At 35.9% G+C, this 15,554-nt stretch overlaps 1 protein-coding gene across 2 annotated transcripts in view; it reads right to left on the minus strand.

Moving 5' to 3' along the window:
• The window catches only part of CHL1 (cell adhesion molecule L1 like), a 133,164-nt gene that overhangs the window by 51,342 nt on the left and 66,268 nt on the right, over positions 1–15,554 (minus strand). For both annotated transcript variants that reach the window (XM_036738368.1, XM_036738367.1), the window contains 3 exons: positions 13,833–13,976; positions 13,288–13,399; positions 9,590–9,756 (listed from right to left, as the gene is read on the minus strand). In XM_036738368.1, coding sequence (XP_036594263.1) covers positions 9,590–9,756; positions 13,288–13,399; positions 13,833–13,976 — 423 coding nt within the window. The remainder of the gene's footprint in view (positions 1–9,589; positions 9,757–13,287; positions 13,400–13,832; positions 13,977–15,554) is intronic.

Raw genomic sequence — 15,554 nt, forward strand, 5'->3', positions numbered from 1 at the left:
CATCAAAAGCCTCCAAGAAACATGAACTGGTCTCAGGCCATGGAAGAGCTCAAAAAGCATTTGGAAAACCAAGTTAGAGAAGTAAAGGAAAAATTGAGAAGAGAAATGAGAATGATGTGAGAAAACCATGAAAAAAGTCAATGACTTGCTAAAGAAGACCTAAAAAAATACTGAAGAAAACACCACCTTAAAAAATAGACTAACTCAAATGGCAAAAGAGCTCCAAAAAGCCAATGAGGAGAAGAATGCCTTGAAAGGCAGAATTAGCTAAATGGAAAAGGAGGTCCAAAAGACCACTGAAGAAAATACTACCTTAAATATTAGATTGGAGCAAGTGGAAGCTAGTGACTTCATAAGAAATCAAGATATTATAAAACAGAGCCAAAGGAATGAAAAAGTGGAAGATAATGTCAAATACCTCATTGGAAAAACCACTGACCTGGAAAATAGATCCAGGAGAGATAACTTAGAAATTATTGGACTACCTGAAAGCCATGATCAAAAAAGGGCCTAGATAGCATCTTTTAAGAAATTATCAAGAACTGCCCTGATATTCTAGAGCCAGAGAGTAAAATAGAAATTGAAAGAATCCACAGATTGCCTCCTCAAAAAGATCCCAAAAAGAAAACTCCTAGGAGTATTGTCACCAAATTCCAGAGTTCCCAGATCAAGGAGAAAATACTACAAGCATCCAGAAAGAAACAATTTGAGTATTGTGGAAACACAATCAGAATAATACAAGATCTAGCAGCTTCTACATTAAGGGACTGAAGGGCTTGGAATATGATATTCTGGAGGTCAATGGAGCTAGGATTAAAACCAAGAATCACCTTCCCAGAAAAACCAAGTATCATGCTCCAAGGAAAAATATGGATTTTCAATAAAATAGAGGACTTTCAAGCTTTCTCAGTGAAAAGACCAGGGCTGAATAGAAAATTTGACTTTCAAACACAAGACTCAATAGAAGCACAAAAAGGTAAAGAAGAAAGAGAAATCACAAGGGACTTACTAAAGTTGAACTGTTTTGTTTACATTCCTACAGGGAAAGATGATGTGTATAATTCATGAGGCCTCAGTATTAGGGTAGCTGAAGGGAATATACATATATGCACACACACACACACACACACACACATATATATATATATATATATATATAGACAGAGGGCAGAGGGTGAGTTGAATATGAAGGGATGATATCTAAAAAAATAAAATCAAATTAAGGGATGAGAGAGGAATATATTGAGAGAGAGAGAAAGGGAGAGATAGAATGGGGTAAATTATCTTGCATAAAAGTAGCAAGAAATAGCAGTTCTGTTGGGAGGGAAGAGGGGGCAGGTGAGGGGGAATGAGTGAACTTGCTCTCATCAGACCTGAGGAGGGAATAACATATACACTCAATTGGGTATCTTACCCCACAGGAAAGAAGGAGGAAGGAGATAAAAAATGGGGGATGATCGAAGGGAGGGCAGATGGGGGAAGATGTAATCAAAAGCAAACAGTTTTGAAAAGGGACAGTGTCAAGGGAGAAAACTGAATAAAGGGGGACAGGATAGGAGGAAGCAAAATATAGGTAATCTTTCACATCATGAGTATTGTGGAAGGGTTTTGCATAATGATATACATGTGGCTTATGTTGAATTTCTTGCCTTCTTAGGGAAGGTGGGTGGGGAGGGAAGAGGGGAGAGAATTTGGAACTCAAAGTTTTAAAAGAAGATGTTTGAAAAAAAGTTGTTTTTGCATGCAACTGGGAAATAAGATATACAGGCAATGGTGCATAGAAATACATCTTGCCCTACAAGAAAGTAAGGGAAAAGGAGATGGGAGGGAGTGGGGTGACAGAAGGGAGGGTTGACTGGGGAATGGGGCAATCAGAAAATATGCCATCTTAGAGTGGGGGGGAGGGAAGAAATGGGGAGAAAATTTGTAATTTAAACTCTTGTGAAAATTAATGCTGAAAACTAAAAATATTAAATAAATAAATAATGATTTAAACTCCAAAAAAATCAAAATGGAGTAAGATATATCTATAACAAAAATTGATAACAGAAATCTGGTTAAAATTTAACATATGTTAGTATTTTGGCATAAAAACGAAATGCCACTTGTGATAAGACAGTGTCAGGGATAGGATGGAACCTAACTAACATCTAGACAACATTTGAAAGGGCATGGTGCCTTCCCACATTTCCTATATTTGTTGTCAGATGTAGATAGGCCATTGGGATGGGTTTAACCCAAATTGGTATTTCCAATATGATTATATATTTTGTAATCTACATAATCTCCCCAAAAATTGATTAAAAAGTGAAAGATTTAATAAATTTAATTGTTTTAAAATGTGAAAGTGTGTGTACAAATGCAACCAAATATGTGTACCTGTACACATTATCATCTTATGTCTCACTTCCATTTCAATATATGAAGTCAAAATTCCAAATGAAAAATATTTTCTCTAAGTATGGCTTAGTTTGAAACAGTTACAAAGATTTGGTTGATGATATGTATATGTGCACATCATATACACTCTGATATTTGATACATATAAACTATGTCTATACGTATAATACTTGTATAATTAAAAGCATGCATATAGAATTTGAAGGTTTATAAAATGCTTTACCTATATTATCTCATACTCACCATAACCCTGTGAGGTGAGTGCCATGACTACTTTGGTATATAGATAAAAGAATTGAGGCTAATTTATTGACTTAACCAGGGTAAGACAGCTAATAACTGAAGAAGGATTTGAATTCAAGTTTTCCTGACTCCAAATCTAACATTTAATTCAATATACTACTATATCCACATATGCATACCTACATGCATACATAACACATACCCATGCATATGCATGTATCACTGTAGGGATATACAAGTATAGCTAGATAGATAGATATGCACACATACCTAAGTGTGTGTCACAAAAACATTTGAATGTTTGAATATATACATTTCTTTAGTGCTATTTTAACATTTAGGGGATTTCTAGAGTAAGATGATTCCTTACATTATATTAGATAGACACAGAATAGTTGAGACTAGCTAAAGGCAACATTAACAATTTCTTTGTCAGTAGGTAAGCTTTGGCACTCAAGACCAGTTTTGAATTTGGTAGTTGACACCAACTCATAATATATGTAGACAGATATTGATGTACTGATATAATAATAACACTTCATTTGGGAAGGACATCAGGAAGGGCAGGTGCAGACACACACACACACACACACACACACACACACACACACACACACACATTTCCATAAAGTCTTGACTCAGTATCTCAGTTTGGTGTAGAGGTGACCCAAGGCTATGCCAACAGACTGTATACCATGGCATTAGACTGTGTCTATATTCTGAGGACCAGACAAGGTAAGCATTGGCCTATGACCACTAGGTTGACAACTTGGTGATGAATTTTTGGGTCATGACAATCCAAGAAACAAAGACATATGCAAAGTATGAAGTCCTCTTCTGCTTCTGCAGTTACAGTATATGACTGGCCTGAAAGAAACAAGGTGCTAAAACACAGTTTGTAGACCATCTATAATTTTGAAGATAAGGGGGAATTCTCTAAATGTAAGATCTTTGTCCAGTGACTGAGAAGGCATATTGCTAGAAGAGCTGAAACATATGAATCCTTACTCTCTTGCTATGTATCAAAGCAGAAGAAAAAATGGAAATGGCAGCTAACTGGAAAGAGGTATTCCAGGTGATCCTTGGAGAGGCATACAAAGGAGGAGACTGAGTAGATTTTATCATATTTTCAAAGGCAAGAAGAAGCATTATTTCAGGGATATCTTTCATCTCATATTGTAGTTCTGATGATGTGTTTAAAAAATTCTCACCATGAAAATAATTATACTTTATGCACTCATATCAGCTACTGAAGAGGAAGAGGTAGAGAAAAATCTATGAAGAACTAGGAAATACCCTACAAATTCAATTCATATACACTCAGATATTTGATGACTTCAGAAAAAGGGTAGAAGAAACAGAAGATGGTGTGAAATAGGTAGGAAAACATGATTATAAAGGAAAAGAGAGAGTTCAGAGATTGGCAGATTATACAGAAGTTTCATGTGTTTAAATCATGATTAATTAATTTGAGAAAATAAATGCCAGCCACTGGGTGCTGTGAGAAACAATAATCTTTGGGAAATAAAGGTTATTTTTAATATATTATACCTCATTGTTAGGGAAAAAAGCCTTGTTTTATGGGCAATCATCACTGAATCTTCTGTCTTTCTAAAGTCAGATTTCTCAGGGCAAGATCAGAATTATAAAAATTAAGACAAAAATCATTATGAGGAAATACAGAAAAAGAGAGAGAGAGAGAGAGAGACTGAGAGACTGAGAGAGGGAGGGAGGGAGGGAGGGAGAAAGTATACAGTTAGAATAACTTATATAGAGCCTTAATGTTTGGAAAGCACTTTACTATATTATTTCTCTTGATCCTCACAACAATCCTGTGAGGGTGGTGGTATTATTATCTTCATTTAACAGAGAAGGAAACTGAGATTGAGAGACATGCCCTGGGTTGCACAGCTAGTGATTGTCTGAGGCCTAAGTCCGGCACTTCATCCATTCTTACCACTTAGCTGTGTTCTGTAGTCAATCATGAAAAATTGGAAATGAACATCATGAATGACAGCAACATTAATCATAATAATTTTATACTGAATTGCAATCATTTTAAATCCATTTCTCCAACAAGACCAAAAGATCACAGAAAGTGCTTTTAGTGTGCAAACATTTGATTTAGTTGCCAAGGCAAGAGAGATGTCAGCCAAGGGAACATTGCTTTCGAATATAAATTGTTGGTAAAATCACATGGAGATGAATTATGGATACTTGTGAGCAGTATCTACTCAGAAGACAAAGAAACAATGAAGAGAAAAAGTATTTTAGAGGAAGACTAGCAAGAGATCCAACTAAGCGAAGTCATCACTAGGACATTTAAGGATAAAGACAGAAAGAAGACTTCAAATAGAAGGGGGGAAGAAAAGATCTATAAAGATTACAATACTAAACATTTTCACCATTAACAATTGTGAAACCTCCAAACATATAAATCATATGCCTCAAATAAATGTATGTAAGAGGCAGAAAGAGTATCAAAGAAAAGAAAGATAGGAAAAAGTATTCTGATTGGAGCAAGTATATACAGAAGAGATATAGGGGAAAGACAATTATGAGAGCATTGAAGAATCAAAACTCAAGGTACCTGAAGGAGGCAAAGACCCCAAGCACATAAAAAATGAAACCAAAACTGAGAATATCCCCAATTCTCCCTCTTGAAAAAAAAGAAAACTGAGAAAAACCTATCAACACTTACCAACTTATATACCTTCTCTCTCATTAAAATACCATTTTATGAGGTATCTAAACATATACGTGGCATTTTCAGTGAAAGTATTAGTAGGGGAAAAGTAGACTTTCACAATAAATAATCAGCACTAGACCAAACCTTTATCGTTTTCATAATTAATTGAAAGATGTAAAGAATAAAAGATTATATTGTGCATTTTTTTGTTGATTGTAAGGATGAAGTCACATTTGATTTAGTAGATCAAAACTGTCTTAAAATGCCTTTTCCAAAAAAGCCTAATTTCAAAACTATTCAGAATTCTGAGAAAGGCGCAATGGAAATAATGCTATTCAAATACTTGCCATCATAAACATACAAGGAGGCCCAAAATGAGATGTACATTCATCAAAGATATACATCACTGCGGTCTAGGAAATCTAGGACAGTGTTCAAGTTGAAGAAGGTTACATTGCGGATGTTGATGTCCTCCAAGTGTTCTCTGCAGATTGGGTAGATTTTGTCAAGCTCCAGAACCCTGATGATCTATGACCACTCAAAAAAAGAGAGTCTAACTGGTTACCACAGGAAATCCCAATTTAATGATGCATGGCTAATGCCCAGGTTGCAGCATGTTTGGATGGAAAATCTATAGAGATTGCTCATCAGTAATCAGAATCTGCATATGCAGACTGTATAGCTCGATTGATCAACCAGGATTTATGAGATGCTTATTCTTTGCCAAGCTTTTTGTTCAGCAATGGGGATCTGCCAATAGAGATGAATGTTCCCTCACGTCAACTTACATTCTAATGTGGGAGAAAACATTTACACCTCTTCATATATGCAGAATATGTAAAAAATGAATGAGAGGTCATTTGGGGAAATGATAAACCAGAATTGTGGTGGGGTACAAAAGGCTTTAGGAAATAGGTACTGCTTGAGTTGAGTCTCGAAGGATGCCTGGAATTTCAAAATGTTTTGGTGACTAAAAGGTATATTTCATGCTCAGGCACAGAGTAGAAAGGTAGAGAAATGGAAGATGGGGTCTCATATAGGAGGAACAGTAAATAGTCTGGAACAAAGATTGTGAAAAAGGAAATAGAGTATAAGAAAATGGGGAGAGTTGTAAGGGGGTAGGGCGTGAAAAACATTAAATATCAAAGGCAGTTTTATCTGTGATCCTGGAGGCAAAAAGGAAGCACTGGAGTTTATTGTGTACATGGATGAAATGGTCAGCTGTGGCCTTTAGAAAAATCACTCTGGAACTTTGGGGGAAAAGAGATTGGAATGGGGGAGGTTTGAGGTATGTGGACCAAAAAAAAGAGGTTATCACAGAAGTTCAAGAGATTAACCATGAATGATTCAACTAAGGTGGTGACTGAGAACATGGATAGAAGGGAATGTATGTGAGGAAAATGACTGATTTGGCAGCTGATTATGTATGTGGGGTGAATGAATATGAAAAGTCAAGAGTGGCTCCAACTCTGAGTCTGGCTGTACCTTTGACAGTAATAGCGATGTTTGAAAGAAGGAAATGTTTGAGGGCAAGGATGATGAATCTATCTTTGGACATGTGAGATATTTGATTCTTCATTTTTAAAATAGGCAGTTGGTGATGTGGGACTGGATGTCAGGAGGGAAACTAGGACTGTATATATCAACCTTAGAGTCATCTGCATAGAGATGATAATTGAACCCATAGGAGTGGATGATGTCACGAAGTAAGAGAATATAGAGAAAGACAACCAAGGATAAGGCCTTAGGCAACGCCCAGAGGCAGTGGATGAGGCATACTTGACTAAATCAGCAAATGAGACTGTGAAAATTTATTCTAATAGGACAGAGGACAGAGCAATGTCCCAAAAAGAGAGAAGAGAGAGTATATGGGAGGAGAGGATAGTAAAATTCATGAGAAAGGTCAAGGAAAATAATCACTGAGAAAAGAAAAAGTCATTAGAAATGTACTTTAGAAGTTCATTGATGACTTTGGAGAGAAGAGTTTCAGCTGAATGATAAAACTAAAGACAAACAATTGAGGATTAAGAAAAGGCTCAGAAAGGAGGAAATAGAAACAACAAATGGAGGTGGATTTTTCAAGTAGTTAGGCTGACAAAGGGAGGAGAAATAGAAGATAATTATGGGATGACAGACCCTAATTAGGGGCTTTTGAAGTTTCCATGAGGTTTCAACATATTTGTACTCAGCAGAGTGGAAGCAATAGAAATGAAGACATTGGCAATTAAATAAAATAAGGGAATGATAGTAAACCTGGGACTGCTTGGAGCTGAAGAGGAAGACTGAGAAAGCCTTTGAGAATTGACAAAGCTCTATTAATGGCTCCAAGCTTCCTAAGGAAAGAAAGGCAAAGCTTTTTAATACCAATATTCTAGCAATGTGGTTGCATGGCATTAAGGCACACAACACAAGATTTTCTGAATATTTAAAAATGAATATCAGAGAACAATGGAAAGGCACATGATAGGGGTAGGCAGGCTGTCACATATAACCGATGAGGAATTTTGAAGAATAAGAATAAAATATATTATCAGGTAAAGGTAGTATAAGAAAAGACAATGGGGAAAGGTGTCAGTAGACAGGTAACTATCCAGAGTGCTATAATGGGAGAAAGAAAAGAAAGCCTCTTCCAGCACATTCCAGACTCCCTAGGTGAAATTTATGGGAAGGTATGGACAAGAGTCACATGAAATAAATAGTCATTAATCAGAGCTTCCATATAAATTATATCATAGATTCATTGGAGTATTTCACATACTCCCATTTCACATACGCACCCAGATGACACACACATATGCATATGTATACACATATATGTGTACATGGCTAAATAATATACATGTGTATGTATGTATATATGCACATACACATGCATATATGTATATGTATGGCTACATGCATACAAATACACACACATATGCATGCACTGCTATGTGTCAGGCACTGAGCTAAGTGTTTTACAAATACTATCTCATTTGATCCTCACAACAATCCTATGAGGTCATTGTTCCCATTACACAGTTGAGAAAACTGTGGCAAAGAGAGGTTAAGTGAATTGTCAAGGGTTACATGGTGCCTGAGGGTGATTTCCTGACTCAAGGTCTAGTGCTCTGGGTACTGTGCTCTAAGTTGATAGAGAAGCTTTAAAACAGAATAAAATAAAACCAATAAAAAGACTGTGAGAAGGGATAAAGTATAAATAAGCAAAAACAGAGAAGTACATGATTATCATACCCACCTAATGCCAAGAGAGGGCACCTACACACACTCACATACACAAAAAGAAACACCCACATTCTATGAAAATACAATCTTGGGTCCCTTACCTTCCATTAGTAAGGGGCCTCTCAAAGCTTTCATGTGGGTGTGAAAAGGGTTTTTGCCTAATTTCTAAACTCAAACAACAGTAAAGCTGATGGTATGAAGAGTCCCAGAACTTTTGCTTGTGATTTGTAAACAAGTCCCTAATCAATTTGTTTCCTGTCGATTAACTCAAATGGCATTGTCATCAAATGGCTAAGACGTTCCTACTCAATTGTGTGACATTGCACAATGAGAAGGAGGGGAGGAGAGAGAGAGAGACAGAGAGAGAGAGAGAGAGAGAGAGAGAGAGAGAGAGAGAGAGAGAGAGAGAGAGAGTGGGAGGGAGAGGGAGGGAGGGAGAGAGAGAGAGAGAGAGGGAGGGAGATAGGGAGAGAGAGAGAGACAGAGACACAGAGACATGGAGACACAGAGAGACAGAGAGACAGAGAGAGACAGAGAGACAAAGAGAAACAGAGAGACAGAGAGAGAGAGAGAGAGAAATAATAGTCAGTACAGTGAGAAGAGGTCAGAAAGCTCTCCACCCTTTGGGTCATAAAGCCCTCTTGTAAAATGAAGTCTAGTAATTTCAACTGCAGTTTTCAAATTATGCCTGTATGTTAATATTTCCCTAGAGAACAGTTACTTACAATGTATAAAATTAAAATAACAAAACCAGGAAAGAGCAAAGCCAAAAGAGGAACAGAAAAGTTCCATTCTCTGCCATCCCTTGAGAAAAACTTAATATCTACAAATCTGTAGCATATTCTAAATCATCCTTTATAATTAAACATAATTTGTAGTTATTTGTCCTCTTCCTGAATAATGTTTTTGGAATGTGAATGGACATGTAATATAAATTCTGCTGTTTTCTATGGAAAAAATAAAAATTAAATTAAATTTTATAAAAACTAGCCACATGAAATTTCTTTGAAAAAAATTAAAAGTGCAAAATACCTCTAATTGACAGATAGGCAGTAACTGCCACCTCTCCTCGAGGGCTCTTCACCCAACAAGTGTATGGACCAGCATCTTCTTTTATTGTTTCTTTGATTTCTAAGGTTCCATTTTCATGTGTAGTGTAATGTGGGCCTTCAAGCCTTTCAACTTTCGATGGCTTTTGCCTATGGATCATTAAAATCATGAATTAATTCAATGACTCAATTTTACATTTAAAAAAATCAATGCATTCAAAATTGACTTTATTAAGGGGAGGGTCATTTTTTTCCTTTGTTTTAATTTCAACATTTAGTATGGTGTCTTCAGTAAAGTACAAGCTAATTAATGTTTGTTGAAATGAATTGTATTGATTTCTCGCTATCTAATCATTGAATCATAGCCTTTCAAAGCCGTATTGCTCCTCCAACATCATCAGTTCCAATCACTTCATTGAAAATATGATAACATTGAGGACCAGAGAGAACAAATGACCTATCTGAACTAATGTCTATTTTCTAATCGCTACCTTCTATAAATGGTGGATGCTTACAATACTTGTCTCTCTGATTACATTATAAACTTCTCAAAACAGAGCAGAGGTTGATCTATATTAAGAGCTCACTAAATCCTTTTTGTTTAATTTATTGTATTTTTAAAATTACTCAATTATGGCTAGGGTACTAAATAGAACCCACATGAAATGAAATGGTATATGAAACTTCCTCAAATTCATATCAATACTTTGGTGCACTTTAGTTCTATGGACAAATATCCTGCGGCTAGGGTCCTAGCCCAAGGGAAAACAAACAAGGAAACAACAGGACAGGGGTGACCCCCTTGTCTTGGTGGGGATTCATTTCCATCCTACTGAAAACTAAGCTCCCCATTGCTTATGAAGATATAGAATTTCTTCTAGAGACATACTTGGGAATCAAATACAACCATAGACTCCATGTGATAAGATTATAAATAGTTAAGTTAGACTTCCCAGTTTAGAGCTGCTGAGCAAAGAAAGCACTAAATATCCCAATTAATAAAAGTTGCATATGGCAGCACCCTTCATTAGAATATCAAGGCCCTCTCAAAACTGTCCCAACTGAAGTTGACTATATTGCCTTCCTCTTGGAATTCCTTAATAGGCTTGTAGGATCATAGATTATAAGACTATAGATTTAGAGCTAGATGGGTTCTTAGAGACCATGAAGTCTAACCCTCTTATTTTAGAGATAAGGGAAAAGGGGCACATTGAAGTTAGGTGACTTGCTTAGAGTGCCATGGACAGCAAGCATCTGGATTTGAACTCAGGTCTTCCCAACTCCAAGTCCAGATACTTATCCCTGGCACTTGTAAAAATTTTACGCAGTTCTGCTCTTCAGAGGAGCTAGATTCCCTATCGGGGATCACAGTGCCAAGGCTAATCAATCAATCAAACAACAAGAATTCATTAGGTGTCAATTTTTTATATGTGATGACTCTCTAAAAGGGTAAAAGGAAGGAAACTGGAGAAAACTATGATGATGTAAAGAATAGAAGACATCAATAAAAATTAATTTAATTTTTTTTAAAAAAGGTTTTATTACATGTCTACTATGTTTCAGGAATAGTGGATAGGAGTACAAACAATGGTATTTCACTGACCAACCCAGAGGGAATATCCAAATCAGAGATCTAGAGTTGGAAAGCCCCTAACATTTCTGATCCATCTCATTATTCTTGATTTTGATAACCCAAACTCTGTTTGTGTAACCAAGCCCAATTTCAAATCCTACCACTTCCAATCATGAATTTGACCTTGAGCAAATCATTCCATCTCTGTGGGCCTTGGTTTCTTCAAATATAAAATGAAGAAGTTGAAATGGATGACCTCTAAGTTCCCTTCTGATGCTCAGTCTAAGATCTTGTGTTTATTATTATCATTTTATTCAAGTTCAAAGGCAAATTCACTTGTAGCTCTTAAACACAGTCATATAGAGTTCTTTAAAAAGTTTAAGTCAATATTTTATTTAAATGCTTGCGCTGTTAATAGTTATATAAAAAGTGAGTGACCAGGCCCTGATCTGTTGTTAGGGGCAAATGGAACAAAAGTCACCAGCCTCATCTATCTTCTTTAACAAGCATAGTGTTATTTTCTTAGAACAGGAGAACATAATGGGAAAGGTTAAAAAAATTTTTCCAAACCAGTTTCTCTTGCTTTTTTCTCCATTTGAACACCTAGAGTGAGGTGGGGCAGTCCCAGAAGAAGGCAACATGATAGTGCCTTTCATTTATAGAACAATGCCAGCTCTGCAATGTCAGAGTTGTGTTTCCCCTCTGCATGACTGTACTGTCCACACATGTTTTAGTGTGTATATTCTTCATGTGATTTCTATTCAGGTCCATTCTTCTTTTTTAGGGTTTATATATTTGTGGGAGATTGAGTGCAAATTCTATGGAGAAAATGCTCCAGGGTTACAGTTATTACTATAATTATACTTTAAATATCCTTGTTATGGACTAAGAATGTCTTCTGGATGACTAGTAAAAATAAACATTTGGTGGATTCTCATGAAGCTTGAGAGGACTCTGACCTATGTGGACCCTCTAGCCCCTAGATTTGTTCAAACAGCTGCACTTGAGAACCTAGAGGGCTACATGTACCCTCAAGACTCCAGGTTCCCCACCGTGCTGTAGCCATCAGCACCTGGAAAACTACTTCAGATTTTGAATGATTTATGTACCATATCCTCTTCGAAGCATGTTCACAAACATCTTCTGTTAATGTTTTTGTCAGTGACTTCTATCTTCAATTTACTGAAGTTGCTGTGGTTAGGAAGCCCCTTCCCTGCAGAAGAAGTCTAGAGGTCTCTTCAGCTGCCTTTTAACCAATGTCTATTAAGCTCTTTCTTATTCAATGAGTACAAAATTCTTCTTAGCAAGTATGCTAACATAAGATAGAAGTTTGGATTACATCTACTTTTTCCTTCCTGTCCCTATCCTACCTCACCTGATTCCCTCATTTCAGATCTTATCTGACAAAGTGCTAGAAATCCACCCTGATGCTTTGTCTTTTCTATACTTCCTTGGCAAGGGCAGGGTACCAAGTCTGTCTTTCCTCAAATGGAAATGAAGCTCAATGATACCATACTGAGGAAATCTCTTTTAACCACTCCATTTGTCTATTTGTTTTTTACTATGTGACTCCAGTCAAGTCACTTGACCTCTGTTTTCCTCATTTTCCTCATCTGTAAAATTATGATAACTACCTCATAAGGGAGTTATAAAGATGAAATTAGATGATTGAAAAGTGCATAGCACAGTGCCTGACATCTAATAAGCACTATATATTGTTATTACTAATATTGTCATTATAATTATTATTAATTGATGTTTTGTGGTTGTGGTTGTAGTTACTGTTATACAACTTTAAAAGAGCTGAAATAGATGAAGGGGGTGAAAAAGGCCTTTCACCTTTGCTCCAACCTCTCAGCAACAAATCAGAAACTGAACTCTTTCTGATCTTTTTACAATTCTCAAATTTATCATAAAACATTGTAAACATTGTAAAAGCATCATTAAACTTTAATACAGGGTTGAGTTAATTACACTTCTTCTACATTTATTGCTTAATATCATAAAGGCATTGAAAATATACATTACAATCGTCCAACAATGATGGATGGTAAGTGTATCATACTCTCCAAATAGTGCTCTTTTCAAGAAAAATCAAACAAACTTACCAAGTAATCACTGCTGGAGGTGAGGCAAAAACCTCACAAAATAAGAAAGCACTGTACCCAACAACAGCAGCATACTCTTCATTATCTGGAGTTTGCATCAACGGAGAAATATCTACAAATCAAAGCAGAATTCAAATTCTATGTTTTGTCTCCTAAGTTAAAATACAATTGAAAATTATATATCCTATGTCACTTACTTGTATATATTTTTAAAATATAGAAAACATTTATGTAAGATAATAAGCATAACATATAGTAGAAAATATAATACAAGAAAGCTACCTGTATTTTTAATTGTTAAATTAGAATCATCATCTAAATGAATACATATTTGGAAGCATCTGTTTTTTCTTTGACATACGTGCCCAAGGACAATGAGAGAAGAATTGAGTCATATGAATTGAGTTTTATTCTTTTCCCCTTATATGCTAATGCTGTTAAAATGCAAGCTAGACTCATTGATCAAATAAGAATGTCCTGCTGGTAAAATTTTTCTTTACCATATTCCTCCTACACACTGCAATCTGTTTTAGAGGAATACTTACCTAAAACATTGATATTGGCAGTAGCAAGAATTTTGCCATGTACATTTGTGGCTTCACATTGGTACACACCGGTATGATTCAACTGCATATTGTCGAGACTGATCTCTCCTGGGAAGAACACAATACCAGGCAAGGGGTGTTCTTCTGAAAGACATCAAGGTATGTAAGCTCAATAAATAAGGATGCATTATGTACTCACAAGTCATTTATTAATGCGGGCGTGTAGTATTTTTAAAAGTACATATAAAATAATTCCTAATGTTTCTCATTCAAATTTTCCCTATTATATTTTCTAACATCTTCCTAGTTTTCTTCCCTTAGTTAGGTAAGGCCTTCTTGACCAATCTTCCCTTTTGGTGGCCTCGTGCCACTCTTGAGGTATAAAGCAGACAGAAAATCATCAATTCCTTCTATAACAAGAAGTTTCAGAAAGCTCTCTCTTTACTCTGTATTTACTGGTTGTATGTGTTCTAATCTGCTAATATTTAGCATTTAGTTTCATGCTTAAAAATCTCAGCTAGCTCTCTATCCATGACTTATAGATGGCAGAATGTAATGTTTTTGAGGCCATTATTGTATTTCTATGTCTGGCACCCTTCACACAAGTACTGACACATAGTAGCTGGTTAATAAAGGCTATTGGTGCAAATATATATACATATATAAATTTGTATTTATATGTAATATATACAGATTTCTATAAGTACTTCTATAGGTATGCTTATATAAGTATATATTATACCCCATGTATATACACATGTATATGTGCAGATATATCTATATAAGTATAGATTGGTATAAGTATATCTTATTACAACGTGTGTGTGTGTGTGTGTGTGTGTGTGTGTGTGGTATATGCAGATATCTATGTAAGCATGTCAATGTATATATACCAATGTATACATATTGTGCGTTTGCATGTATGTATATATGTGTATTTCATAGAATTTAACCAGCTTTCCCAAGTTTAAACAGGAAGTATATAAGGGTGGGATCTGAATCTAGGTCTTCCTGAATCTATGTGTAATACTTTACTATACCAGGCCTTGCCTTCCCTATATAAAATTGAACTTAATTCATTGAATTCCACACAGATTGAAACTGTGGTTATATTTCAAGACCATCAATATTCTGGATCCCATCCACTTCTCCAAACTTTGCACCTAGAATTATTTAACATCCCTGGACTTCCAGCTACAAGATATGTACATCCGCTCACTTAGCACTTCATAAGTCAATGAAATAATCAATCACCAGACATTTATTAAGCATCTCTATATGTCAGACACTGTGGTATGTGATAGTCTTACATAACAACAAGAACATAAGCAATCTCTACTCACATTTCAATGAGGGGATATTGAACATCTGCCAGCTCCATTCCTACTGCCTTCAAATCTGCCTATGTCTCCCTTATCCTCAAAAAACACCCTCACTTGATCTATCCAGGGCCTAAGCCTTCATTTCCTTTCTGTGATTTTACTTCTTGAGAAGGACCTTGACAACCATGCCTGTATCCTTTTTCCTCTCATCTTAATTCTTTACCACCTGGCTTCTGATCTCATAATTCAACAGAAACCATCCCCTCCAAATGTATCATCTATACCTTAATTGCCAAATGTAATGACTTGTTCTCAACCCAGATCCTTTTTGACCTCTCTACTGTATTCATAATCCTCTCATCCTGGATAGTCATACCTCACTCGAGATGTTTTCTTTTAT

This window comes from Trichosurus vulpecula, chromosome 9 (assembly GCF_011100635.1).
Source record: "Trichosurus vulpecula isolate mTriVul1 chromosome 9, mTriVul1.pri, whole genome shotgun sequence".
Classification (NCBI taxonomy): domain Eukaryota; kingdom Metazoa; phylum Chordata; class Mammalia; order Diprotodontia; family Phalangeridae; genus Trichosurus; species Trichosurus vulpecula.